Raw genomic sequence first — 27,841 nt, 5'->3', positions numbered from 1 at the left:
TTCATTTTAGAAACTGAATAATTTTTTGCATAAACAAAGATGCAAAGAGAGGATGTGATGTTACAATAAAGTTATGAAGTAGCTCCATTCTTCCATAGTCGAGTTCATTTTAGAAACTGAATAATTTTTTGCATAAACAAAGATGCAAAGAGAGGATGTGATGTTACAATAAAGTTATGAAGTAGCTCCATTCTTCCATAGTCGAGCAATAAGAGATCCCGGTAGGATCAGTTTGAAACATCAGCAACACCTTCAACTGCACCACCACCTCCAGAAGAGTAAAAGCTCCATATCGACACACAATTTTCATCACCTAACATAACAAACCCCAAAGATATTGGCAACGTATATGTGAAAACAGAGACAAAATAACTCATCATATCAATTAAGCTGCAAAGACACTGAAACACTGAAAAGAAGTGAATGCATTGAAATATGACTGTCTGGAAATGTAGATTGTAGAACAGGTACAGCTTTGCATCATTCATAGTCATCAAGATATTTATTACCGCTCAAAGTTTTATCCTCTTCGGAGTCATCAATAGCTATATAACGGCGGTGTCCTGATGAAGTGGCTGCCATTGGTAGAAAGGGGTGGAAACCAAACCCATTCACAGTGTCTACGCAATGAAGAGATTATTAATTAATGGAGTACAAAAAGGTGAAATATAATTTGTGATCAAGAGGATATGGCTGAACCTAGTGCGGCTTGAAAGCTTGATACCCACTCCCCAGTCTGAAGATCATAGATATGTACCAGACCATCCTTGATAAAAAGAACAAGCACAAAATTAGAGGCCTAACTGTTGTTGAATCAATTGCCTGGAAAGATATCTGGAAGCTAAAAAGGTACCTGGCCACCAGTTCCAAGATATCGACCAAGAGGCTCAATATCAAATTGTATTCTCTGATTTGTGCCTTCAGTTGATCGATAAAGTCTAACCAGATACAGAAGAGAAGTTAGTAACGAATAAAAGAACAGTGAAAGAAAATTAACTCAAGACCAGACCAGTGCAACAGCTGGACTTGTGATATTAATGATGCCCATAGTGTTCTGCAGTGAAATGCCCAATTTTAGTATGAGGACTTAGAGAGGAGTAGGAAACCTACTTGTAGACAATATCAACAGTTTTGCGAATATCCCAGCATATGACATGTGGATCCTGCAATTATTTGAGAAAACATCCATCAAAGGCCCATCTAATTTTGAATTAGTAATTTAGTATGCGGTTAAAAGAGGTGGCACTCTACCTTCCGTCCCCCAGTGTACAGATAGTTTCCATCCTTAGAAAACTGAACCTGGCAGATACATGCTTTGAATGATTTAGCATTTCTAGGAACTCAAGGAAACATGACACGACAGAAGCTGGCTCTACCAACTTACTTGTGTAACCCCACCTTCTTGGCCATGCAACACATACAACAGTTCCATATTGTCTTCTCTATATATAGCAGTAGTCTGGTTGTAAGAACCCGCAGCCAGCATACCAGAAGAAGTGGGGGAGAAAGCAATAGAAGATATAATACCTGACCATAAGATGAAACAAGCTAGGTAGAATAAATCCCACTGAAAGTAAATTTATTTAATGCACAACACCACATAGCTACAGCTCCGTTAAACACAAATAGATCGCAACAAATAACATATCAAAGACTCGAGCTCATAAAGTGAAATAAAAGTGTACTGAAGGGTCAACCAAAGTTGGTGCAATGCATTCCAAAGTTCCATCAATCTGTAAATTAGGTAAAATCACCTGATTGGCCTTCTTTGTTTCCTAAGACAGTTGAGTGTTGTTCAAAATCTCTCCCAGGGCGATGAACATCAAATATTCTGATAGCTTTGTTGTATCCAGCAAATATCCTGATGAGAATAACAATATCTTGAAAATACAATATAGCTACATGTGTAAAAAATGGAAGTTCCTGAAAGACATAGGACTATCATAAGAAAAATACTTAAAACCAACAAAGACAAGGCAAGCATAGGATCCCAATGGAAATGCTATTACTACCTAACTAGTGATTAAATTGGAATCAAATATCATCCCCTTATAGTTTGTGCTTACTTGTTTCCACCAGGGTTGAAGCCAATTGAAAAGGCTGCAGTGATCTCATCCATAGCATCATAGGCGCGATATGTGCAGCGTAGCTGATATTCACAATTCGACAATACTTGTTTATTGTTATCTACACACAAACATACATAAAAGGCATAACTCTGATAAAAAAAACACAAACAATTATATATACAACCACTAGAACACACCTGTCCAGAATTAGCATCCCAAAGATGAATAGGATGGTCCCGAGTAGATGTTGCGAATACACATAGATCTGGATCTGGAATACCAAACAATCAATATGCTGAATATGGTGACTGACACATTCGAAAATATAATATAATGGAATAACAAGAGCATGTCGTGAAGATGTACTTGAAGCAGACATGTATGGGTACCAGCAATAGTCATATGCAGATTCTCCTTCACTCACAACAACATTTGGTCCGTATGAATCTGCAAGTAAACTGAATGCATTAGGGAGGTTTGCCCCAGGAATGCAAAATCCTTGGATTGAAAGATCATCAAGAGAATGTGAGCTCCATCATCAAGTATCCAAAAGTACGACAAATTGTAAAATTGAACTGAAGTAAAAACTTCTACAATTGAACAAATAAACAACCTCTAAGTTTAAACTTTCATTATTCTCACTCAGCAAGCTACATTCCTTCTCTATAAACCATAATTTAGAAACCAGGACACTATTGCACAAAATTACCAACATAACTTTCAGAAATTTCTTACGATCAAGATAAGCACATTACCAGAATCAGGCGTGGATGTTGGAGCATCAGGATCTCCAATGTCATTATAAGGTCTAACAAAAAAGATAGAAGAAAAAAGGAAATAAAATTTAGCAGCTTTCCAAAGAAAACAGAAGACAACATTAGCCAATAAGCTTACAAACTGAAAACTCGGAGGGTATTGTCTTCATTACAAGTCAGGAAGCACGAACCATCCGGCGACCTACCAATAGAAGAAACCATAAAGTGCCCCAAGGAAATGTTAAGTGCGAAGCCGCCAAATTCAACAAAATTACAAAGTTTTGGAAGGAGGATTACCATTTGACGCCTTTGAGAAAATTGTTGGGGTTGGATTCGTTAGTTCTGAACTGATGGAAGAAATGGTAGGTTTTGTAGGGAGAGACGTCGTACTGAACCGCCGGCCAGTTGCTGACAACGTCTTCCGCGCATTCCGGACTAATAGGCGTCTGCTCCGGCGCTTCGTCAGCCATTAATCCTCCGCCGCTGCAGGATGCGGCTACTGGACACTTAGTTTTGCAGCTTAGGCCTACTTGAAGATTTGAGCGTAAATTCTGAGTCTATGTTGCTACCAGCGGTAAATTAGCTTTAACATTAATTAAAAATAGTTAGGGTTTAATTGGCCTCAAATTTTATTTCCTCATACAAACATAGTTAAGTTAGAAATAATAAGTTTAATACATATGGAGTGAGGATTACAAGAGATATTCCTCTTACATTTTTTTATTTATTTTTCTCATAAAAGTTATAAAAGTAACAATAATTATAATGCAAAAGAAAGGTTCATACGTTATAGACAAATTAACTTAATCATTTGTTTTTTTAGAAAACTTCCATTTGCGTCCTCTAATTTTAATTAGGACACAATGATATAGATCAGTGTATGTTGAGATCCATAAACCCAAGATTAACCCGAAAGGAAGAACAGAGGAATTGATAAACCCTCAGTGGAGAAGAACTCTCTTAAACAGATACACAATTTATCAATCAACCAACTATAAAATGAATTAAAGTGATATTTATAGTTAAGGCTTCAATCCCAATAAAAGGACCTACAAAACTAGCAAAAACGTGTGACACCCGGTCGGGTGGCCTTTATTGGCGGCGAGTCACCCGCTGACCCCTGAATGTCTATGTTTTGACACCCGATCGGGTGGCGTTTGTCGGCTAAAAGTCACATGTGCGGGTGATACTTCTGACCCTTGGATGCTTGTTTTTTGACACCCGGTCACAACTTTCTGCAATGCGAAGCTTTCGTAAAACGATCACAACTCCTTTCACTAGACTCTGATCGAAGCGTGCAAGATACTCACACGAAGCTCTTTTGAAGACAAAGACATTGGTGGCCTTTTCAGAGCGTTTGAACGTTATCTCGATAGGCCGAGTACTGATTGAAACCAGCTGCACTTGAAAACTTCGATGCACGACATCCATGATCGTATCACATGAAAATGACGCATTTTGAACCGTTGGTGGTATATTTAGAAACACAAATGGTATATTTAGAAACACAAATTAACGTCCTTAATAATATTATAAAATATCCTTAACAATTTTTTTGTTGTAGTGTTTACATTGGGGACGACAAAAATTAGTAAAACTAGTCTATTTTTTTAGGACGGAGAGAGTGTTTAAGTTATGACACAAACATTTTTTATTAGGAGAAAAAATTAATCGCTCCGTCTAAAAAATAATAGAAAAGTTTATCATTTTGGATTGTCCACCAAAATTAGACTAAGTATAAAAATGTAAAGTTTTAAGTTTTAACTAATACTATCCTTACACATCATTCTAAATATAGACCTCACAATCCACTAACACGTCTCCCACCACATTATCTTACTTTATCATTAAAACTCGTACTACCTCCGTCCCAACTAAATTGAGTCGTATTTCTTTTTGGGATGTCCTAACTAAGTTGAGTCGTATTTCTTTTTGGGACGTCCTAACTAAGTTGATTCGTATTCCTTTTATGACAAAAAAACAAAACTTCCAATCAATCTTAATTTATTCATTATCTAGTTTATTCTCTTTTATCTCTCCTATTTTATTCATTCTCCTTTTTTTTCCAACACAATTTCTCAATCTCCGTGCTCAAAAGTTTTATATCAACTTAGTTTGAATAGATGGAATATTATTTATAACTTTATCTTTAGACGGATAGGGTATATATTAGTAAGCTTATTTGGTAAGATTGGATACTATCTAGGATGATGAATCAATCTTTGCATTAACCCATTTGATAGCAAAATTCGTATCAACTTAGTTGAAATAGAGGGAGTATTATTTATAACTTTTATCTTTATACGGATAGAGTATATATTAGTAAGCTTAACCCATTTGATAGCAAAATTCAAGTCCATGGTATGTTGTATTGTTCCCTCTGGTTAGAGCCAGGTTGGGGTTAGGATTCGCAATTTGCATCTTAGGATGAAACTGTTTGATTTGCAAGATTTTATTTCAAAATTAAATATATAATATATTTAATTTAAATTTTATTATCTTTTTAAATATAAATAATAATAAAACAAAATTACATATAACAAATTATTAACAAGAATTATTCCTTCTAAATCATATGTTAATAATATCTTGACTAATACTTAAGCCTTAAGGGATGTAGCGTGAAACCTACCGAAGGCGCTGCTTGCCGGCTGAAAACAGTGACGTCAATCCACTAGAAAAAAAATAGTCCATCTCGGAAAAATTGTCCATTGGTTGTAACTAACTCGTTTTTTTTTGGTCACCGACTCCATGGAAATCCCAATCGGCAGTTGACTGATCGATCGACCGAACAAAGAGACGATACATCGCCGGCGGGAAATGGAACCGCAGCCGGTCCTTCTGGAAGACTTCGGGCAGAAGGTCGATTTGACGCGTAGGATCAGAGAGGTTCTGCTCAACTACCCGGAGGGCACCACCGTCCTCAAGGAGCTCATTCAGAACGCTGATGACGCCGGCGCCACCACCGTCCGCCTCTGCCTCGACCGCCGCACCCACGGCGTCGACTCCCTGCTCTCCCCCACCCTCGCGCAGTGGCAAGGGCCTGCACTGCTCGTATACAACGACGCCGTTTTCACTAACGAGGACTTCGTTAGTATTTCGCGGATTGGTGGCAGCACTAAGCATGACAAGGCCTGGAAGACCGGTCGATTTGGGTAATTGTTGCCTCTTTTTTGCATTATTTTATAATGTGGCCGTGCATGTGGAGTGATTTATTTGGTCTGTGTTTATCGTTTATCGCATATATGTGAAGTTGGGAGTAAGGAATGTGATGCTGAATGAATTCAGAATCGTAAGCATTGAGTTTTAGAAAGTAAAATAGAATCAAATTTTCATGGATAGTCTAGCTCATCAATTGTTAACTTTGCTCATGGATAGTTTGCTTGTGTGCTGATTGTGGTTTTATCTATTAATTTTGTACGGTAGGGGAATTAAGGTTTGAATAGAAATGATGGAAAAAGCAACACAAAGGAGTTGCATAAGAACTTTCCAGAAGGATTCAAAACACACCTAGTATCATTGGGATCCTTTATATCCTTTCTTAAGATTAAGCAAACAGCAAATTGATTCATTAATTTGTTTCACTTTCTAAAATGATATAAATGATGCATCATACATATGCAGGTATTGTATTGGCATTTATGTTTTTTCTAATCATATTAGACTGTGATTCTATAGTGTGCACCGTTCCCATTCGCATTATGATATACATAATTTGGTGAGGGAGTCAATGTTTGAAGCATTACCAGGATCTATTGGTGTTTGTAGAGGTGATCTTTGGGAGTTAACTTCTGTTTAATTCTTATATTTTTTCTAGGGTGGGCTTCAACTCGGTATACCATTTGACCGACTTGCCTTCTTTTGTAAGCGGCAAACACATTGTTCTGTTTGACCCTCAAGGTGTTTATCTTCCCAATGTCTCTGCTGCTAATCCTGGGAAGAGAATTGATTATGTTAGTTCCTCAGCTATCTCACTGTATACAGATCAGTTTTTACCATATTGTGCTTTTGGTTGTGACATGAAAACCCCTTTCCATGGAACTTTATTTCGTTTTCCTTTAAGGGAAGCAGACCAGGCTGCAAATAGTAAGCTCTCAAAGCAAGCCTATCCCGAAGAAGATATATCATCCATGTTTGCTCAGCTTTTTGAGGAAGGAATCCTCGTCCTACTTTTTCTTAAATGTGTTCTGTCTATAGAAATGTATGTGTGGGATGTAGGGATGCAGGAGCCAAGGAAAATGTACTCTTGCTCTATCAGTTCTGCAAATGAAAATGTGTTGTGGCATCGCCAATCACTTCAAAGAATTTCTAAACTGAACCACGGTTTTGATAGTGAGATGGGTGCTTTCTCATTGGATTTCTTGAGTGAAGCTGTTATTGGAGATGTTCCAAGAACAAGAGCCCATAAGTTCTATATAGTGCAAATGATGGCCTCATCATCAAGTAGAATTGGTACATTTGCCGCTAAGGCAGCAAAGGACTATGACATGCATCTGTTGCCTTGGGCATCGGTGGCAGCATGTATATCAGATGATTCACTCAATGTAATTTCTTCTCACTCAATAGGCCTTGGATGACACTATGCTACTTCTCTGCACCATTCCATTTGCGCACACTAATTATGTCAACCTTATAAGTACACTTATAGCTGCTCATATATGTCTAATTATGCATATACCCAGATGTTAGTAATTATGAACATAGCCATGTGCATTGTTACTTTTGTGAGTGACAGCCTTTGCTGAATATCTTGAATTCTTTGGTCGGTAAAGTTAACCCTTGGGCTGTTACAGATTTTAGCTTTGGCGCTCTCTGAACTTTGAAGACCAAAGAGTTTTAAATTTCCAGTTTATGACTTTATGTACAAAAGTTACAAGAGATAGATTGTACTTTTGTTTCGTGGCTTGCTCATTTTCATTATACCTCTTTGATTAACTTTGGCTTTTTATATATCTAATCCAGAATTTATAAGTATATAAATTAAGAAAAAAAAGAAAGAAGTAAGAACCTCAATGATCTAATGTGCTGACCTCTTCATCTTATGCTTATGCTTATGTATACTTTTATGTAATTCTGTGCTTCGAGCTTGTAAAAGATTTTCTTAAATTGTTATTGGATATGCCTTGGAAGAGAGGGGAAATGAACATAGTGCTAGTTCACACGCCACCAAAAAAAATTTCCCAACTTTTGAGACTCTTCTTTGTCCTGAGGGAATACACTTTTTATGTGAATTTTTACAGGATGATGTTCTAAAACTTGGGCGTGCATTCTGTTTTCTTCCACTGCCGGTAAAAACTGGTTTCCGAGTTCAAATTAATGGATATTTTGAGGTTTCTTCGAATCGACGTGGAATTTGGTATGGCGATGACATGGACAGATCTGGTAAGATTCGTTCTATTTGGAACAGGCTTCTGTTGGAAGACGTTGTAGCACCTAGTTTTGGTAAATTGCTGCTTAGTGGACGAGAACTCCTCCGTTCAACAAAAGACTATTATTCTTTGTGGCCGATTGGGTCGTTTGAAGAGCCATGGACTTTGTTAGTTGAGCAGATCTACAAAAGTATTTGGGACTCACCAGTCTTATATTCAGATGTTGAAGGTGGAAAGTGGATTTTACCTAAGGAAGCATTTTTTCATGACATGGAGATTTCTGGAACTAAGGAAATTTATGATGTTCTTGTCCAGCTTGGGATGCCTATTGTTTCTTTGCCTAGTGACCTGTTTGAGATGATTTTAAGTTGCAAATCGGTCCGGGATAAGAAAGTTGTTACTCCTGATTCTGTGCGTCAGTATTTGAGAGAGTGCAGATATTTACATGTAATTGGCAGACTAGAGAAACTTGTGCTGTTGGAGTATTGTCTTGAGGACTTGATTGACACAGATGTTGGTATTCATGCATCTGGCCTGCCTTTTCTTCCACTGGCTGATGGTAATTTTGGATCATTATCCAGATCCTTGGAAGGCACTACGTATTTTATTTGTAATGAGCTGGAATATATGCTTCTTCAACAATTTTCTAATAGAATTATTGATAGGAGTATACCCACAAAGTTGCATGACAGACTTACATCGATAGCAAATGTCTCAGGGGCAAACGTAGTTGTTCTTACTGTGGATGAGTTCATTCAAATATATGCTGAACTAGTACCTGCAGAATGGAAATATAAAACTCAGGTTCTCTGGAGTCCGAGTTCCAGTTCTTCTCATCCTAGTTTCTCTTGGTTTTCGCTCTTTTGGCGTTACCTTTATGAACAATGTGAAGAATTATCTGCCTTTGGAGATTGGCCTATAATACCATCAGTTGCTGGGCATTTGTATAGGCCTTCAAGGCAAAATAAATTGCTGAATGCGGAAAAATTGTCGGAGAAATTACAAAATATCCTTGTCAAGGTGGGATGCAAAATACTGAACAGCAATTATTGCATTGGACACCCTGGTCTGATGAAATATGTGCACAATGCTGATGCTGCAGGTGTTCTGGATGCAATATATGATGTGTCTTCTAATGATAATATTACTCAACTTCTTCAGTGTCTGGAAGGAGATGAAAAAGATGAGCTCCGTCAGTTTCTTCTGAATCCTGCATGGTTTGTTGGAAAGCAATTGGATGATTCTCATATACAGAGTAGCAAGTGGCTTCCTATTTATAGAGTTTACGATGGAGAATCTGCTGAAAATTTCAAGTATGCTGATTTAGTAAACCCTAATAAATTCTTGCCCCCAAATGACTGTCCAGAGTGCCTGTTTTCTGGAGAGTTTCTCTTTAATTTCTCGAGCACTGATGAAGAGTTGCTAAGGAGATATTATGGTATTGAAAGAATGAAGAAGACACGGTTTTTTATGATGAATGTTTTTGATAGAATAGGGCAGTTGGAAAGTGATCTTCGCAACAACATCATGCTTTCAGTTCTTCAGGAGCTACCACATTTGTGTATGGAGGATACATTGTTCAGAGAACATTTGAGAAATCTGGAGTTTGTGCCAACTGTAAGTGGCACCCTAAAAAGTCCTGCCATGCTGTATGATCCAAGGAATGAGGAATTGTATGCTTTATTAGAAGATTCTGATTGTTTTCCTTCTGGTGATTTCGAGGAATCAAGTGTCTTAGACATGTTACAAGGGCTGGGTCTTAAGACAACTGCTTCCTTTGACGCAGTCATACAAAGTGCTCGTCATGTGGAACGCTTAATGCATATAAATCAAGAAAAAGCTCATTCAAGGGGAAAGATACTTCTTTCATATCTTGAGGTCAATGCAGTAAAGTGGCTTTCCGAATCGTCAGAGGGTGAGCAAAGAACAGTCAGTAGAATTTTTGTAAGAGCTTCGAATGCATTTAAATACCGTCATCTCAAATCAGACATGGAAAAGTTCTGGAATGAGCTCAGGTTGATTTCATGGTGCCCAGTTCTCATCTCTCCTCCATACAAGTCATTACCGTGGCCAATTGTTTCATCTTTGGTGGCGCCTCCAAAGGTTGTAAGACTATACACGGACTTGTGGCTTGTTTCTGCAAGTATGCGGATATTAGATGGAGAATGCTCCTCGTCTGCATTATCCTATCAACTTGGTTGGTCTAACCCTCCAGGAGGAAGTATAATTGCTGCTCAGTTGCTTGAGCTTGGGAAAAATAATGAGATGGTCTCTGATCCCATTCTCCGGCAAGAACTGGCTCTGGCAATGCCAAAGATATATTCTCTCTTGATGCGCTTGCTTAGTTCTGATGAAATTGACATTGTAAAGGCCATTCTAGAAGGTTGCCGGTGGATATGGGTCGGAGATGGATTTGCCACCTCGAATGAGGTGGTCCTCAATGGTCCTCTTCATTTGGCCCCTTACATCCGTGTCATCCCTATTGATTTGGCTGCCTTCAGTGACTTGTTTCTGGATCTGGGAATTCAGGAATATTTGCAGCCTTCTGATTATGCAAATATATTAAATAGAATGGCCTCTAAGAAGGGAGTAACTCCTTTGGATTCTCAGGAAATTACTGCTGCTACTTTTATTGCTCAGCACCTTGCTGAAGCTCACTTCTGTGAAGATCATACTATTATATACCTTCCAGATGTATCAGGCAGACTTGTCAACGCCACAAATTTAGTCTACAATGATGCACCCTGGTTGCTTGAGTCTGATAACTCTGACAGATTACTCGGCAGTGCCGCTATGTCTTTAGGTGCAAAACAAGCTGTTCATAAATTTGTTCACGGTAATATTTCTCATGATATTGCTGAAAAGCTTGGGGTAAGATCATTTCGAAGGATTTTGCTTGCAGAGAGTGCTGACTCGATGAATTTGAGTTTATCTGGGGCTGCTGAAGCATTTGGGCAGCATGAAGCATTGACAACCAGACTAAGACATATACTGGAAATGTATGCTGATGGGCCTGCAGTTCTTTTTGAGCTGGTACAAAATGCTGAAGATGCAGGAGCTTCAAATGTGACCTTTTTATTGGATAAATCTCATTATGGGACATCATCTCTTCTTTCGCCTGAAATGGGAGATTGGCAAGGCCCAGCACTGTATTGTTTCAATGACTCTGTTTTTACCTCACAAGACCTTTATGCTGTTTCCCGGATAGGCCAAGAAAGTAAACTAGAGAAACCATTTGCAATTGGAAGATTTGGTCTTGGTTTTAATTGCGTTTATCACTTCACTGATATTCCAACTTTTGTTTCGGGAGAAAATATTGTCATGTTCGATCCTCATGCCTGCAATTTGCCTGGAATATCTCCAAGCCACCCTGGGCTCCGGATTAAATTTGCAGGCAGAAAAATTTTGGAGCAGTTTCCTGATCAGTTTTCACCATTTCTACACTTTGGATGTGATCTGCAGCATCCATTTCCAGGCACTCTTTTCCGTTTTGCTCTTAGGACAACTAATGCTGCCTCTAGAAGCCAAATAAAAAAAGAGGTCTATAAACCGTCTGATGTCCTATCACTCTTTTCTTCCTTCACGGAGGTTGTTACTGCTACTCTTCTCTTTCTGCGCAATGTGAAGACTATATCTGTTTATGTTAAAGAAGGGCCTGATAGTGAAATGCAATTACTGCACTGTGTTCGCAAAGATTGTGTTAATGAGCCTGAAATTGAAAAAAGTCCATTTCATCAGATATTTAACTCTATGCATGAGAACCAACGGGATAGATTGTCTATGGATCAATTTTTTAACAAGTTGAGCAAATCCATCAAAACGGATGTTCCATGGAGATTTCAGAAGCTTTTGGTGTCTGAGAAGAACCTTTCAGGTTCTAGGTCATGCTTGTGGTTAACTTGTGAATCCTTAGGTAATTTCCACAGGAAGGGTAAATTTTCTACCTCCAACAAGAAATTGTGCAAGTTTATTCCCTGGGTCTGTATAGCAACACCTGTCAGTTCTGTTGAGGTTGAAAATAGAAGCGGCGGTAGTGAGGATGTTTCCGATTCATCTTTTCCTGATACTGGTGACATTTTGCAGATCCTTCAAACATCTATGCAAGCCACTTCTAATTTTGATGGCCGTGCTTTTTGCTTTTTACCACTTCCAATCAGCACTGGTCTTCCAGTTCACATAAATGCCTATTTTGAGTTGTCTTCAAACCGGAGGGATATATGGTTTGGTGATGACATGGTAGGGGATGGGAAGATCCGTGCAGACTGGAACATGTACCTCATTGAAGAAGTTGCAGCTCCTGCTTATGGTCATCTTCTTGAGACAGTTGCGCTGGAGTTTGGCCCAAGTGATTTATTCTTCTCTTTTTGGCCAAAAACTGGAGGGTTTGAACCTTGGACCTCACTAGTACAGAAGCTCTACCAGTTTGTCTCTGAGAATGGTCTTCGCGTGTTATATACAAAGGCCCGAGGAGGGCAGTGGATTTCGGCCAAGCAAGCAATTTTTCCTGATCACAATTTTGAAAAATCACAGGAACTTGCAGAAGCATTATCTGATGCAGGTTTGCCTGTGGCTGATGTTCCAAAGGAGATAGTTAACAAATTTATGGAAATTTGCCCATCACTTCATTTCCTGAATCCTCAATTACTGAGAACACTTCTAATTCGTAAGACACGTGAATTCAAAGATAAAAGTTCAATGATCTTAACCCTTGAGTACTGCCTTCTCGATCTTAGAAGTCCAGTTGCCTCAAAGAGTTTGTGTGGGTTACCATTAATACCACTTTCAAGTGGCGCATTTACAAAACTGGACAGAAGAGGGCTGGCAGAACAAATTTATCTAAACAGGGGAGATGGATACAGTCTTCTGAAGGACTCTATTCCTCATCAACTGGTAGACTGCACAGTTTCCGATTATCTCTATGATAAGTTATGTTGTCTTGCTGAAACCGAAGAATTTAATCTCTCTTTTCTGACCTGTCAACTCCTTGAAAATATTCTTCCTAGGCTAGTTCCTGTAGAATGGAATAATGCTAAGGAAGTGACTTGGGTTCCTGGCCATGAAGCTCATCCCAGTTTGGAATGGATAACGTTACTGTGGAGCTATTTGAGATCATCTTGTGAAGATCTTTCATTGTTTTCTAACTGGCCAATTTTGCCAGTTGAAGATAGTCGTCTCATGCAGCTTGTTGAAAATTCTAAAGTAATCAGAGATGGTGGGTGGAGTGAAAACATGTCAGGGTTGTTGCAGAGAGCGGGATGCCTAATCCTGAGGCGCGATCTCACAATTGAACATCCGCAATTGAAAGTTTATGTACAGGATTCGACAGCAATGGGTGTTCTAAATGCACTGATGGCAGTCGCCGGTGGACTAAATGGTGTTGGGCATCTCTTTAGTCATGCTACAGATGGGGGACTGCATGAGATGAGAAGTTTTATTCTTCAGTCAAGATGGTTTTCTGATGATTTAATGGACGACTCTCATGTCAATATTATCAAGGAGATACCTATGTTTGAGTCGTTTAAGAGTAGGAAACTTGTACCTTTAAAATCTCTTAAATGGCTGAAGCCAGAATTTGCACGGGAGTGCTTTTTGGATGAGGACTTTGTGAAATTGGATTCAGAGAAAGAAAGAACAATCCTGAAGAAATACTTAGGTATTGAAGAACCATCAAGATTGCATTTCTATGAAAACTATGTAATCCCTCAGATATCTGAACTCATCGCCCAAAAGGATCTTCTCTTAGATATTTTACATGATATGAGATCCTTGATTGAGGAGGATAACACTTGCAAAGAAGCATTCTCTGCTATTCCTTTTGTTCAGTCATCTGAAGGAGCTTGGAGAGAGCCGTTCAGGTATGTTTCTTGATGTGCTGCTAATTGTAGGTTTATTTAAATGCTTGGGTAGTAGTGACTCGAAAGACTGCATTTTTGCCAGGCTCAGTTGAATGGTGGTTGCAGATATCTATGTTATGTGTTTAACAAATCAATCTCATCTATTATAAATGTCAGAGTATTACATCTGTAGGACAACTTCATCAGGCTTATACATTATACTCCCCCCTGTCTACGAAAAAAGTCTCATCCCTCCATTTTGAGGTGTCCACAATAAATAAGCTCATCCAAAAATGTAAACTTTCTCTCAAATTATTAAAAAAAATATCAATACAATGACATGATATGACATGTGTATGTCAACACAATTTAATATTGACATGGTACATGGATTATATTGACATATAATGATAGCTATGTTGATATTAAACTGCTTATCTAGTATATTAAAATTCACGAAAATATGCAATTAGGATATCGCTAGAATCATTATAAAATTACCTTTAATTAGATATTAGTGTCAAAAAATAATTTAAATCGATATAGTTATATGAATTCAAAGTTTTGAGACATTTTTTAAGAGACAGAAAATAGTTAGCTATAACTAATTTGTTGGTAGTTGACATTAATAATTAATACCCTTATTGATGCTTTTTGTTCATAGTATTGATACTCAGGGCTTGATCATCTTCGGCCTTGATTTGATGATCTAATGGCTACTATTTAGTTATAGTTAGCATATTAAAGATGTTTTAGCATATCATCACACCCCAATATATATGGAGTAATGAGTATATATAAGTTTTTCCAATGCTGCTGTTTGACATTTAGAGGAGTAAGTGTCTAAAGATTTCACGGTTAATGTGTCACTAGAATGTTGTGAAAGAAGGTATATTAGTAGCAATACTTAAAGTCTAGATTTTCTTGTTTCTGAAAATGACTGCTTTAATGGCAATAGATGGAACTTCCTACTTCTGACTCTTTATATAGGTTTTGTTTTGATTTGATTTTATGGATGGTGTTCCAGAACTTAAGGACACCCTCTGCATTTGGTCAAACAATGAACTAGGTCATGATGTAGGGAAGAATGGGATGCATTATTGTTGTTTGCAGATCATAGTATTGTGATCTAAACATTTTGATCCAACACTGTACATAATGATTCTAACACATTCTTATCACAGGCTTTATGATCCCCGTGTTACTGAACTTAACTTGTTTCTCCATAGCGGAGCTTTCTTCCCCTCAGAGAATTTCTCTGACCCTGAAATCTTGGAAATTTTGGTCACTCTTGGGCTTAAGAAAACCTTGGATACAGCTGGATTGCTTGATTGTGCCAGGTCGGTCTCCATGTTGTACGAATCTCTGGACTCTCAGGCATTATTATTTGCGAGGAGGCTGCTTTCTTGTTTAAATTCACTGTCACTGAAACTGTCATATGCAGAAAAGAGTGAGCATACCGCTGATACTACAGAATACCAAGAGAGTGCACCTCCTGGAGATGAAGAGGACTTGTCTATTTCTGGTTCAGTGGAGTCCTTATTTAAGTCTTTAAATGTTCATTCAATAGCCAACAACTTGGTTGGTGATATGCGTGGTGAAGATTTTTGGTTAGGTCTGCGGTGTATCAGCTGGTGTCCAGTATATTCTGATCCGCCAGTCAAGGCTCTTCCCTGGTTAGCCTCAGTTCAGACTATAGCAGCACCAGCTACTACCAGGCCCAAATCACATATGTGGGTGGTGTCCGCGAAGTTGCATATATTGGATGGTGAATGTTCTAAATACCTACAGCACAAGCTTGGTTGGTTGGATCCACTGCCTGTGGATATCTTGTCTGCCCAGTTAGTGGGGTTAGCTAACACCTATGATGAGCTCAGGTTGCATCATGATGCAGAACTGAGACAGAAAATACCATTGATTTATTCACAGCTGCAAAATTATATGAAGTCTGGTGAGCTGGCACTTCTTCAGTCTTCCTTGACTGGTGTTAAATGGGTTTGGATTGGAGATGATTTTGTGGCGCCGGATGTGCTTGCATTTGATTCACCTGTGAAGTTTAGTCCTTACATTTATGTGGTACCATCTGAGCTATCAATATTCCAGGATTTGCTCTTAGCATTAGGAGTTAGACATAATTTTGATGTTACAGATTATATTAGAGTTCTGAAACGGCTACATAATGATGTTAAAGGTGGCACCCTCTCAATTGATCAGTTGAATTTTGTCCAATGTGTCCTTGAGACAATTGCAGATAGCTTCGTGGAAGGGTCTGGACTACAAAATCCCGGTTTGATACTGGTTCCAGATTCTACTGGAGTGCTTATGGGTTCAGCAGATCTTGTGTATAATGATGCACCATGGATGGAAAGCAATTCTCTTGCTGGTAAACGCTTTGTTCATTCCTCCATCAGCTTTGAACTTGCCAACAGATTGGGCATTCAATCACTTCGCTCTCTTTCTTTAGTCAGTAAAGAATTGACTAAAGATTTTCCATGCATGGCTTATAGCAAGATACTTGAGTTACTGGAATCACATGGCGACTACGAATTTCTTCTTTTTGATTTGCTTGAGTTGGCTGATTGTTGCAAAGCCAAAAAGCTTCACCTCATTTTTGACAAGAGGGAACATCCACGCCAGTCTCTGTTGCAGCACAACCTTGGTAATCTGTTATGAATTTTTACTTTGATCCATCTATGCCAATAAATAGTACTATAATTGATGTGTGGCAAGCAATTATGTATCAGCAAACTGGATTCTAAAATTCTACGCAGCTTTAATGGTTCCTTTCTATCTTGTTTGGGTTTGAGCTATTAGATTTTTCAGGCTATATATTTCTCTGACTATTTTTTCTATGCACATGACTAAGTTTGAACCTATGCAGCTGAATTTCAAGGGCCTGCATTGGTGGCAATCTTAGAGGGAGCCAGCTTAAGTGGAGATGAAGTTGCTAGTCTCCAGTTTCTTCCACCATGGAGTCTGAGGGGTGATACTGTAAACTATGGGTTGGGATTGCTTAGCTGTTTCTCCATCAGTGATCTGCCATCAGTGATATCTGATGGCTTCTTGTATATTTTTGATCCTCAGGGTGTAGTAATTGCTACATCCACAACACACTCACCTTCTGCGAAAGTTTTTCCCCTGAGAGGTATATACGTTAGTTGTGACCTCATGCATGTTTTTGCTTTGTTTAGTTGCTTAGATGGCCCATGTAAAGTCCATTAGATACTGTGATTTTAGATAAGTTAAGAGCAATGCGCTGCTGCCTAGCGCTATATTTGTTCTTCTATTAATTTCCATTTTCTGATGGATTGATAATTTGGGTCAAACCATTTCTAAGTTGGGGCAGGGGGTTCAGGGTTAGACTAATAGAAATATCTATTGGGAAATGACTGAATTCAAGTTAGTATATTCCTTTATTGTATTTTCTCTTCTATGTCAGATTGATTCCCTTTTTTTCTTATATTGCACACACGTTTTGACACCACCCACCAGCTATTGCTACCCCCTTGTCCCAACAAACCTTTTGTACCAGCCAAAGCTCATCTACCTCATGATCCTCATTCACATTCATTTCATCTGTGACCATTCCTGATACTTCTATTTATTTTATTTTATTTTCATAGTTATCTTTAATTTCGTTTATTGATTCAGTTATTTAGGGTTGGAAATTTGGACTAAAAGGGTGGCGTGGGATTATGTTTCCAAAGCCCTAGTTGCTATGGACTAGGATTTTATTTCTGGACCCCTAGCTCCTTTTGTTGTTTAAGTGGCAGAGTCATTTAGGGCATCTTAAAAATTGTTTCTTGAGCACTAGCTCCTTCTCATTCATGATGACTCGGGTACAACATATAGAGAAGGTGTCGAGATTCAGGGCAGTGTGGCTCAGTTGTGGGGTGTAATGAATCTGTTATCATAATTTTGAGCTTATTTAAAATTGAAGAGTTAATAAATTTTTATTGCATTCTGATTTTGTAATTCTTTTATGATAAAGACAAGTTTTCAGTGTTTTTTTTGTCGCATATCTGCTTTCGGTGCTGTAAAGAGAGAGTAGGGTGATATTCCTTTTCTTATATAGGTACCAAATTGACTGAGAGATTTCGTGACCAGTTTAGTCCAATGATGATTTATGAAAATATGCCATGGTCAGCAGCTGATTCCACTGTTATACGCCTGCCTCTTTCATCTAAATGCATGGAAGATGGAGTTGACTCTCGTCTAACAAGGATATTTGATAAGTTCATGGAGCATGCTTCTAAACCAATTCTATATCTGAAGTCAATTTTGCAGGTAATTCCAGTTTTACCTGACCTGTTTTTGGAGATAAATATGGTGAAGAAAGATAAGAATGACAGAGTAGCCATAGAAAATAAATCTCACAATATCCATCAAATGAAGATAGAAAGACTCTGAGATAAGGGTGGGGGGGGTAGTCCTAAGATATGAAAGACTAACTTAACCAGATGGATATAGCAAATTAAACCATCTAATATTCATCCAAGGACAAATGGCTACTAAATCCTTAGACGACCGAATTACATAATGAAGCTGAAAAGGAAATAGGAACTTTCAGGGATTGAAATATCAAACTGTTATCATATGGGGCACATTCATTGAAACATTTTACATATTTGCTTGTCAGAAATACATCTGAAAGGTTCATGAGAAGGAATAGTGACTGAAGTATTATAAACTGGAATATTTTCAGCTCTGATTTCTTTTCCAATAGGGTTACTGGGTATTTAAACTTGAGAGGAACAGCCCGAATCAGTCCACTGATGTATTAACCCCTTCCTGAATGCAAGTTACTGTGAAAAAGATACCGGCAAAGTAGATTAAGTTATAACAGCATCCAAGGAGAGAAACACCTGTCCCACAAAAGTCTGTTAACTACAAATTTTCTTACTGCCATTACTGAAGGAACTTTGTTGCAGAATAAAATTCATTGTTAAGTTGAATTTGAATAAAAAATTGGTAACGGACAGTTAATTTATTTAGTGTCAAATGTCTTCAGTCTTCTGAAAATAAGGTAATAATGTGCAGGTATCCTTGTCAACATGGGAAGATGGAAGCCCAGAACCATGCCTTGATTATTCTATTGATATTGATCCTTTGTCTGCTGTTGCTAGAAATCCATTTTCAGAAAAGAAGTGGAAGAAATTCCAACTCTCAAGTATATTTGGAAGCTCTACTGCTGCAATTAAATTGCAAGTTCTGGACTTAAACTTGAATAAAGGGGGGATGAGATTTGTTGATCGATGGCTCGTTGTGCTCAGCATGGGTTCTGGTCAAACAAGAAATATGGCACTAGATAGGTATGTCAACTGATGAAAAACTAAAATAATCCTTATTCTGCAAAACATGCATGCTGAAGCATCTGTGTTACATCTGCTTTACTACTCTAACCGCATCATAGATTCAAATGTGGTTTCTTGATGGGTGTAAGAAGTAGCAGAGGAAGGTAGTGGCAATTTAGTATGTCTCAACTCGAATGATATGTTTCACCTATTACCTTTTACAATCATACTACTCTTGACCTTTTCTCTGGTGCAGAGTTGCTTGGTTGCCTTAGCTTTTCTTTCCCGACCATGTTGATCTCTGATTCTCGAACATCTTTTATTAATATGCTGTGCTGTTTCCTTCTCCATAAACAATTATTCTTGGCATCATGGATATTTCTGTTGCAATACTAATAAATGAATGATTCTGCACTCTCATGTATTAGCAAGTGATTTCTGAAGTAAATATCTTAATATTTTTTAGGGTTATGATAATAATTGCTGTTTTAATTAGTAAATGGATGTAAACACTATTGTCTTTTGATTTGAAGTTTTAATCAGGGTTCGCTCATAACAGATTGTTGCACTCAGTACAAATACATGGTGGTACAAACTTAGAAATTCAGATACTGTTAATACATTTCTAAAAATCTGAACCATGAATATGCATTTCATAAGCCTCATTTTGGATGTACTTAAAAGTACTCGAAGCTGGTTCGTGTTTTAAGTTATAGATTTTCCACTGAGATCACATGTCCTCGATTATATTTGCTATTAAACAGATAATGTTTTGTATATGCAGGAGGTATCTTGCATACAACCTCACACCTGTAGCTGGGGTTGCAGCTCACATATCACGAAATGGTCAGCCTATTGACGAACACCCATCAAATGCCATCATGTCCCCTCTTCCTCTATCAAGCATTATAAATATGCCAGTAACAGTGGTGGGATCTTTTCTTGTGCGCCATAATCGGGGTCGGTATCTTCTCATATCCCATGAGCGTAAAGGAGAATTTAGGGTGCAATCCGATGCTGGAAGTCAGTTGATTGAAGCTTGGAACATAGAGCTGATGTCTTGTGTTCGTGACTCTTATATCAAGTTGATAGTTGAGATGCAAAAGTTACGGAGAGACTCTCTGGGTTCTATTCTTGAAACAAATTTAGGCCACACTGTGAGTTTGAGTTTAAGATCTTACAGGGATGAAATGTATTCGTTCTGGCCTAGGTCATGCCAGAACAACCTGCTCAAGCAACATCTAGATGGTCAAGATGGAACTCCTAACCCTCTTGAGACAGACTGGAAACATCTAATTGAACAAGTAATTAGGCCATTGTATTCTCGACTTGTTGAACTTCCTGTTTGGCAGTTATATTCTGGAAGTTTGGTGAAGGCAGCAGATGGTATGTTTCTCTCACAACCTGGAAATGGAGTGGGTGAGAATTTGCTACCTGCCACTGTTTGTGCTTTTGTCAAGGAACATTATCCTGTATTTTCAGTCCCGTGGGAGCTGGTGACTGAAATCCAGGCGGTAGGTTTTTCCGTAAGAGAAATCAAACCAAAGATGGTCCGGAACCTTCTCCGGGCTTCATCCCCATCTATTGGCAGTTGGTCGATTGACACCTATATAGATGTACTTGAGTACTGTTTATCTGATATCCAACTTGTGGAGGCATCCAATGAACTCCCCACTCCAAGGGACTCGAAGATTCCTGATTTTGGTTCTGTAAGCCAGAAAGAAGACGGTCATCCATCTGCTTTACCAGGAACCAGTCGACGTAGGCATCATGGGGTTTCCCCTGCCACTTCTGTTGGTTCTGGAGGAGACCCAATTGAAATGATGACAAGCTTAGGGAGGGCTCTACTTGATCTTGGACGTGGTGTTGTTGAAGATATAGGCAGGGGAGGAGATTCTTCATCGTACAGGCACCCTTTGACTGGACATACTATATATGGGCCTCATGGCTCGAGTACAAGTGAGGAACAGCGGCTATTCCAGATATCTTCTGAAATCAAAGGTTTACCTTGCCCAACTGCAAAAAACAGTCTTATCAAATTGGGGTTTACTGAGGTTTATATTGGAAATAAGGAGGAACAGTCTCTGGTTACTTCTTTAGCTGGGAAGTTTATTCATGCAGAAGTGGTGGAGAGACCAGTGCTACAGAATATTTTTTCTAACTGCTCTATACAATCATTCTTAAAACTTCAAGCATTCTCTCTTCGCTTGCTTTCAAGCCAGATGACATCTGTTTTTCATGAAAACTGGGCAAATCATGTAATTGACTCAAAAAATGCACCCTGGTTTTCATGGGAAAGATCAGCAAGTTCTGCTTGTGAAGCAGGTCCTTCTCCAGAGTGGATAAGACTTTTCTGGAAAATCTTCGGTAGCTCATCCGAAGACCTCTCTCTTTTTTCTGATTGGCCCATTATTCCTGCTTTTCTTGGCCGCCCAATCTTGTGTCGTGTGAGAGAACGCCATCTTGTCTTCGTTCCTCCCCCTATTAGGGATTTGGCAATTTCTAATACTACTCCTGAAGTAGAGCTACCTGAAGCTGGTCAATCTGACTATTCTTCTTGTTCTCATGAAATAGAAGAATATCTGTTGTCATATAAAATTATAGATGAGAAGTACCCTTGGTTGTTTTCGCTGCTTAATCAATATAATATTCCCATTTTTGATGTTAATTACCTGGATTGTGCTACTTCATTGAAGTGTTTGCCACTAGAGGGGCGGTCATTAGGGCGGACTATATCATCCAAACTTGTAGCAGCTAAACGAGCTGGGTATTTTCCTCAACTTACATCCTTTTCAGAATCTGAACGAGATCAGCTCTTCAGTTTATTTTCTTCTGATTTCTCTTCTAGTGGTTCTGATTATGGAAGGGAAGAACTTGAAGTGCTACGTAATCTTCCCATTTACAGAACAGTTCGTGGGACATATACCCAATTGGAAAATGAGGATCTTTGCATGGTCTCTTCAAAAACATTTCTCAAACCATCTGAAGATAGTTGTCTTTCTAAGTCTGCCGATTCTACTGAAAGTTCTTTACTTCGAGCACTTGGACTTCCAGAATTTGATGATAAACAGATTCTTATAAAATTTGGATTGCCTGGATTTGAACATAAACCTCGGCTTGAGAAGGAGGATATCATGATATATTTGTATACAAACTGGAAAGATCTTCAATCAGATTCATCTGTAATTGAGGTGCTGAAAGTCTCTAATTTTGTCAAAACAGCTGATGAACAGTCTGAAAACCTCTGTAAACCCCCAGATCTATTTGACCCTGGTGATGCTTTATTGACATCCGTATTTTCTGGTGTGAGGGAGAAATTTCCAGGAGAGCGGTTCATTTCTGATGGATGGCTTCAGATTTTGCGGAAAGCGGGTCTCCGAACTTCTACTGAGGCAGATGTTATTCTAGAGTGTGCAAAGAGAGTGGAGTATCTTGGAGTTGAATGTATGAAAGATGCAGAGGTTCCCAGTGAACTAAGTGTTTGGAATCCCAAGAACGAAGTATCTTTTGAGATTTGGGTGTTGGCTGAAACTTTGGTCAAAACAATTTTCTCTAATTTTGCTGTTCTCTATGGAAACAACTTCTGCAATCTCCTTGGAAAGATTGCTTGTATTCCAGCTGAAAAAGGATTCCCAAATATAGGTGGCAAAAGAAGTGGGAATAGAGTGCTTTCTTCCTACTCTGAAGCTATACTGATGAAGGATTGGCCTCTTGCTTGGAGTTGTGCTCCAATCCTTTCAATACAGAGTGTTGTACCCCCTGAGTATGCTTGGGGACCACTTCAGCTGTCTAGTCCTCCAGCCTTCTCATGTGTACTTAGTCACCTTCAGGTATGAATATTCATGATAGTGATTTGAACTTATAACTTTGATTAACATTTCTGACCCAAATTTGCAGGTTATTGGAAGAAATGGTGGTGAGGATACCCTTGCTCATTGGCCTGCTATATCAGGTATTAAAACAGTTGATGAAGCTGCACTTGAGATTTTGAGGTATCTGGACAAATTTTGGAGCTCCCTCTCTTCTTCAGGTAATTTCAAAGCCATCTAGGAAGATGTCCATTCTAGGACTAGTGTTTAAGATGTGTATTTGTGTGCAATGTCCATTCTAGAACTAGTGTTTAAGATGTGTATGCAGAGTAATCTCAGATTTTACTACCGAATCAATTTAGCTTTGAAGGACCTTCTGCAACTTTACTTTGAACCTTTCACAAAGAATAACTTCATAGAGTTTCATTCCGGTGCCTTCTTATATTTCAAAATGTTCATAAGCATAATACAAATGTGTCAATGATTTTGTATGTTTCTTGCAGTTGGGAAAGACCTTATCTAACCATTGAGTGAGATGTTAACACTTGGGTTATATGAAAAAATTGCAACACTTGTATTCTTAACCTGTTTTATGCTTAAAAATAAGCTTGATTATTGGATAATTTGTGTGCTGACCTTGATTCTTCTAGATATGTAACCAAAAGGGGAACTATGTTATGGGGAAAGTTAATCGCTAGAATATGTTATGAATGCGTTTTCCTGGATAAGTGTATGAAACCTATTGTGTCTCTTCTGACAGTTCTATGGCTGTATTGTAAATGTCTGAAACCTTCCTAGGCCCAGGGGCTGATATAGCACTTCAATGCAAGGCCGATAATGTGTTGCAGAGTTTGCTACATTTAAGAGTTGGAAAAATGAAATAGTGTTGCCTAAGACTGATCAAGTTAGGTCTATTTCTTGGAATAAGTATTTCAAGACCCTTATCATTTCTTTGTTTCATGAGTGCTTATACTTGATCTAATATTTTGTTCAAGTCTTCAAGATATCTTGAAATATGATGTAGCTGAATTACTTAAGTTATAGGAGCATGATGGCCAGCTAACCGATGCCAACAGATAACAGTCTGTAGTTAGTAGGAGCCTTGATGCTCAGTCCATGAAAAACTATTTTCTTTTTTCTTGTTTGTTTATTACTCCCTCTGTCCATGAAAAACTTAACACAATCAATTTCATTTTCAGTCTGTCCACAAAAAAAATTGCCAACTCACCATATCCACCACACATTTAAAGTGGGACCCCTTGATAGGCCTTTGATTACCTATCAGAAATAAGAGCATACGATTTGTAGGAATATGAGGAAAACAGAAACCTAGTTTGAGCGCTAGGGTTTTTGAAAGCTGAAGGATTAGAAAAAAAGGTTTTATTCTTTATTTCTCGATGATTAATGGATTCTAGAAGATAAAATTAAATAATAAATCTATTCTAGACTTGATATCAAGTCTTGTAAACAAGGCAAGGTTTGATTAAAATACATCTCTATTTGGAAACCTAATCCTTCCAACAACTTGTCGAGAAGCCTTGCGTCTGGGCCGATCTTTGGCGATTGTTTGGGCCTCTTCCTCCGTCTCACTTTGCTCCTCTTCGAGCTGAGCCTCTTCCTCTGTGTTGCTTTGCTCCTCTTCGGTCTGGGGCACGTCATCCGGTCCTACCTCGGTTGTTATTTGTAGATCGGATATTTGGTCCGTATCACCCTTGCTCCACTCACACACTACCAACCATCTTATTAAAACCCATGCCATCCGCCATGTGGCAAACTTTTTGTTGATGCAGGGAATAGTATTTTTACATATACAGTTATGGAACTGGTTCTATTCTATTATGTCAAAAATATTTGATTTTCCTAGCAAATGCCTTGTTTTATATATGGAGATGATCTGATTTTGTGAACCTTTTGTACTTCCTTGATCCCTTATTACTATCAGTTTAATCAATTTTGATTGTCATTGCATTGTTAGATATCACAAAGCTGCAGCAAGTAGCTTTCTTGCCTGCGGCAAATGGTACCCGCCTCGTGAAAGCAAGCTCTCTTTTTGCCCGTTTGACTATAAATCTTTCTCCATTTGCATTTGAGCTCCCTTCGGCATATCTCCCTTATGTGAAGATTCTCCGGGATTTGGGCCTTCAAGACTCACTTTCTGTTGCTTCTGCAAGGAATCTTCTTTCAGATCTTCAAAGAGTTTATGGTTATCAGCGTCTGAATCCAAATGAATTCCGTGCTGCGCTGGAAACTTTACATTTCATTTGTGATGAGAAGAACAGCCCAGGAATCTCCAACTGGGATTCTGAAGCAATTGTTCCTGATGATGGGTGCAGGCTGGTCCATGCAAAATCATGTGTATATATTGACTCTCGTGGTTCCCATTATGTTAAACATATTGACACTTCCAGAATAAGATTTGTTCACCAAGATCTTCCAGAGAGGGTGTCTGAGGCCCTAGGTATCAAAAGGCTGTCAGATGTCGTAAAAGAGGTACAAAATTTCTTGAAGATTTTTTTTTAAAACCTGTTAATTCAAAATGTATATCTCCGACTTTACAATGTCTGATGTCCATCCTCTGTAGGAACTGGACAATGGTGAAGACTTGTGTGAACTGGAGTGTATCGGTTCTATTTCGCTTGTTGCCATCCGGCGTAAGTTACTGAGTGAATCATTCCAGGTGACAGTGTGGAGAATACTAACTACCTTAGTTAGTAGCCATCCCGGATACGGTAGGCCAAACCTTGAGACTATCCAAAAAACTTTGGTATCTATTGAAGAAAGATTGAAGTTCGTCAAATGCTTATACACCCGTTTCTTATTGCTTCCAAAATCTGTGAACATCACCCTTGTTTCTAAGAGTTCTGTTCTTCCAGAGTGGGATGCAACATTGCAACATAGGGCCCTCTATTTCATAGATCAGTTCAAAACACGAGTCTTAATTGCTGAACCACCAAATTATATAGCCGTTACAGATCTAGTTTCTGCAGTGATAAGTCGCATTCTAGACTCACCAGTTTCATTACCACTCGGATCTTTATTTCTTTGCCCTGAGTACTCCGAGACTGCAGTACATGATGTCCTGAAACTTTGTTTTCACACAAGAAGTGCAGAGTTTGGAGGTGGAATTGAGACTTTTCTTGGTAAAGAGATACTTCCTCAAGATGCTACTCGGGTGCAATTCCATCCTCTAAGACCTTTCTATAAGGGAGAGATAGTGGCTTGGAGGTCCTCAAATGGAGAAAGACTTAAGTATGGCAGGGTACCAGAAAATGTCAAGCCATCAGCAGGACAAGCACTTTACAGATTTATGCTGGAAATTTCACCAGGGATTACCGAGCCCGTTATCTCTTCGAACATATTCTCGTTTAAGAATATTTCTTATAGTGGTGAAGATTCATCAGCTATCTTACAGGAGGGAGATAAAATGGTTTATGAACACAAAAAGGCAGAAAGTTCGGGGGTTAAGACAAGCTCCTCTCAGGTATGGTTGCTCGAATATAAAGAACCTAAGTTAAGAGGAAACATATATAATACAGTAAAAGTTTATGTTCCTAGGAGTAATCTGCTCAGGAGGATGCAGTTGCTTATGTAATAATTGATGATGTTTCCCCTGACTTGGTGAAACTGCTATGAGAAGCAGTCATGACACTCAAGTGATGCATCTTGTTGAAATGCATATATTTTTTTTCTTACATTACCATGAAATCATTGTGTAGTTCATGTCTGGACCAGCTTCTATAATTTAACTTCAGATTTTGGACTGCTTATTTATTCTTTACTTGTCATGTTCATCACTGGCAGCCACAGCCTGTACAAGACCTCCAGCGTGGTCGAGTATCAGCAGCCGAATTCGTCCAAGCTGTGCATGAGATGCTTTCATCAGCTGGCATCAGTCTAGATGTTGAAAAGCAGACACTATTACGGACATCGTTAACACTGCAAGAACAACTTAAAGAATCCCAGGCTGCATTACTGCTTGAACAGGTTTTTATCTTTCCATCTCTGCAAAATGGCAATCATTATTATGGGAAAACTCAACATTCCCTTCTATATTCTTTAGTCATATTTGTTGGATTAGTGGAAGTATTTTACTATATTGATTTGGTTTCCCTTTCTCACGTAGCTTCTGCTAATTGATAGATCTGTGTTGTTATACAACTTATTAGGTTTCATGCCACTCGACTTTCGTAACATTAGTTTGATTTTTTAATTATTTGGCGTTACCTATGCAGGAAAAGTCTGACATGGCTACCAAAGAAGCTGATACAGCAAAGGCAGCATGGTCATGCCGGGTGTGTTTAAACAGTGAAGTCGATGTTTCGTTGATTCCTTGTGGGCATGTACTGTGTAGGACATGCTCCTCTGCAGTTTCAAGGTGTCCATTCTGTCGCCTCCAAGTATCAAAAACCATGAGAATCTTTCGACCTTGATTCAATGAGCTAAATTGGGTACTGTCTTCTTGTATGAATATATGATATACTCCATGTGCTTCTATTAAGTGGTCATATCGTCTGCTTGAAGTAATATTAGGGGGATTTTGTCTTGCGGCTGCGTTTGCAGTGCCGACTTTTGCAAAATTTTGTACTCCATATAGAATTCATAGTGTTAAAATTGTATATTGCATTAACTATATTTATGGTGATAAAGAGCATGTGCAGCTAATGTTTTACAGCGTTTAAACATTGCCATCGTTGTCTACATTTTGGGGCAG

The 27,841-nt window shown here is 38.6% G+C and overlaps 2 protein-coding genes across 7 annotated transcripts; one reads left to right on the top strand and one right to left on the bottom strand.

The window, feature by feature from the left end:
- Positions 1 to 38: 38 nt before the first annotated feature.
- On the bottom strand, positions 39 to 3,380 carry LOC125211200 (telomerase Cajal body protein 1). 3 transcript variants are annotated; one of them, XM_048110913.1, is made up of 14 exons: positions 3,122 to 3,380; positions 2,964 to 3,026; positions 2,825 to 2,877; positions 2,436 to 2,516; positions 2,267 to 2,340; positions 2,067 to 2,149; positions 1,755 to 1,861; positions 1,385 to 1,527; positions 1,252 to 1,299; positions 1,111 to 1,163; positions 854 to 938; positions 700 to 766; positions 510 to 620; positions 39 to 313 (listed from the first exon to the last, which is right to left on the bottom strand). In XM_048110913.1, exons 1-14 carry the CDS (start codon positions 3,292 to 3,294, stop codon positions 228 to 230), a joined length of 1,227 nt encoding a protein of 408 aa, XP_047966870.1. In that variant the 5' UTR covers positions 3,295 to 3,380; the 3' UTR covers positions 39 to 227. The 3 variants fall into 3 exon arrangements, with proteins under 3 accessions (XP_047966870.1, XP_047966871.1, XP_047966872.1); XM_048110914.1 differs by having other exon boundaries at positions 1,252 to 1,313; positions 1,399 to 1,527; XM_048110915.1 differs by having other exon boundaries at positions 1,399 to 1,442.
- Positions 3,381 to 5,499: 2,119 nt separating this feature from the next.
- On the top strand, positions 5,500 to 27,799 carry LOC125213454 (sacsin). 4 transcript variants are annotated; one of them, XM_048114013.1, is made up of 13 exons: positions 5,520 to 5,979; positions 6,642 to 7,368; positions 8,065 to 14,048; positions 15,212 to 16,686; positions 16,909 to 17,172; positions 18,103 to 18,314; positions 19,068 to 19,339; positions 20,106 to 23,151; positions 23,219 to 23,351; positions 25,106 to 25,620; positions 25,712 to 26,611; positions 26,938 to 27,114; positions 27,363 to 27,799. In XM_048114013.1, the coding sequence occupies exons 1-13, from the start codon at positions 5,645 to 5,647 to the stop codon at positions 27,558 to 27,560; spliced, it is 14,238 nt and encodes a 4,745-aa protein (XP_047969970.1). In that variant the 5' UTR covers positions 5,520 to 5,644; the 3' UTR covers positions 27,561 to 27,799. The 4 variants fall into 4 exon arrangements, 2 of the variants coding, with proteins under 2 accessions (XP_047969970.1, XP_047969969.1); XM_048114012.1 differs by having other exon boundaries at positions 5,524 to 5,979; positions 26,932 to 27,114; XR_007174942.1 differs by lacking the exons at positions 25,106 to 25,620; positions 25,712 to 26,611 and having other exon boundaries at positions 5,500 to 5,979; positions 27,363 to 27,594.
- Positions 27,800 to 27,841: the final 42 nt, after the last annotated feature.

The sequence above is a fragment of the Salvia hispanica genome, chromosome 3 (assembly GCF_023119035.1).
Source record: "Salvia hispanica cultivar TCC Black 2014 chromosome 3, UniMelb_Shisp_WGS_1.0, whole genome shotgun sequence".
NCBI lineage: Eukaryota > Viridiplantae > Streptophyta > Magnoliopsida > Lamiales > Lamiaceae > Salvia > Salvia hispanica.
This window is presented reverse-complemented; position numbering and strand designations above follow the sequence as displayed.

Bases quoted from the DNA above. Each gene is read 5' to 3' on its own strand.
- LOC125211200 (XM_048110913.1), bottom strand. From the start codon at position 3,294: ATGGCTGACGAAGCGCCGGAGCAGACGCCTATTAGTCCGGAATGCGCG. The intron at 2,517-2,824 runs GTAATGTGCTTA...GTTTACTTGCAG, and splicing joins AACATCCACGCCTGATTCTG to ATTCATACGGACCAAATGTT. The intron at 314-509 runs GTAATAAATATC...TTGTTATGTTAG, and splicing joins AGAGGATAAAACTTTGAGCG to GTGATGAAAATTGTGTGTCG.
- LOC125213454 (XM_048114012.1), top strand. From the start codon at position 5,645: ATGGAACCGCAGCCGGTCCTTCTGGAAGACTTCGGGCAGAAGGTCGAT. The intron at 7,369-8,064 runs GTAATTTCTTCT...GAATTTTTACAG, and splicing joins TATCAGATGATTCACTCAAT to GATGATGTTCTAAAACTTGG. The intron at 16,687-16,908 runs GTAATCTGTTAT...GAACCTATGCAG, and splicing joins TCTGTTGCAGCACAACCTTG to CTGAATTTCAAGGGCCTGCA.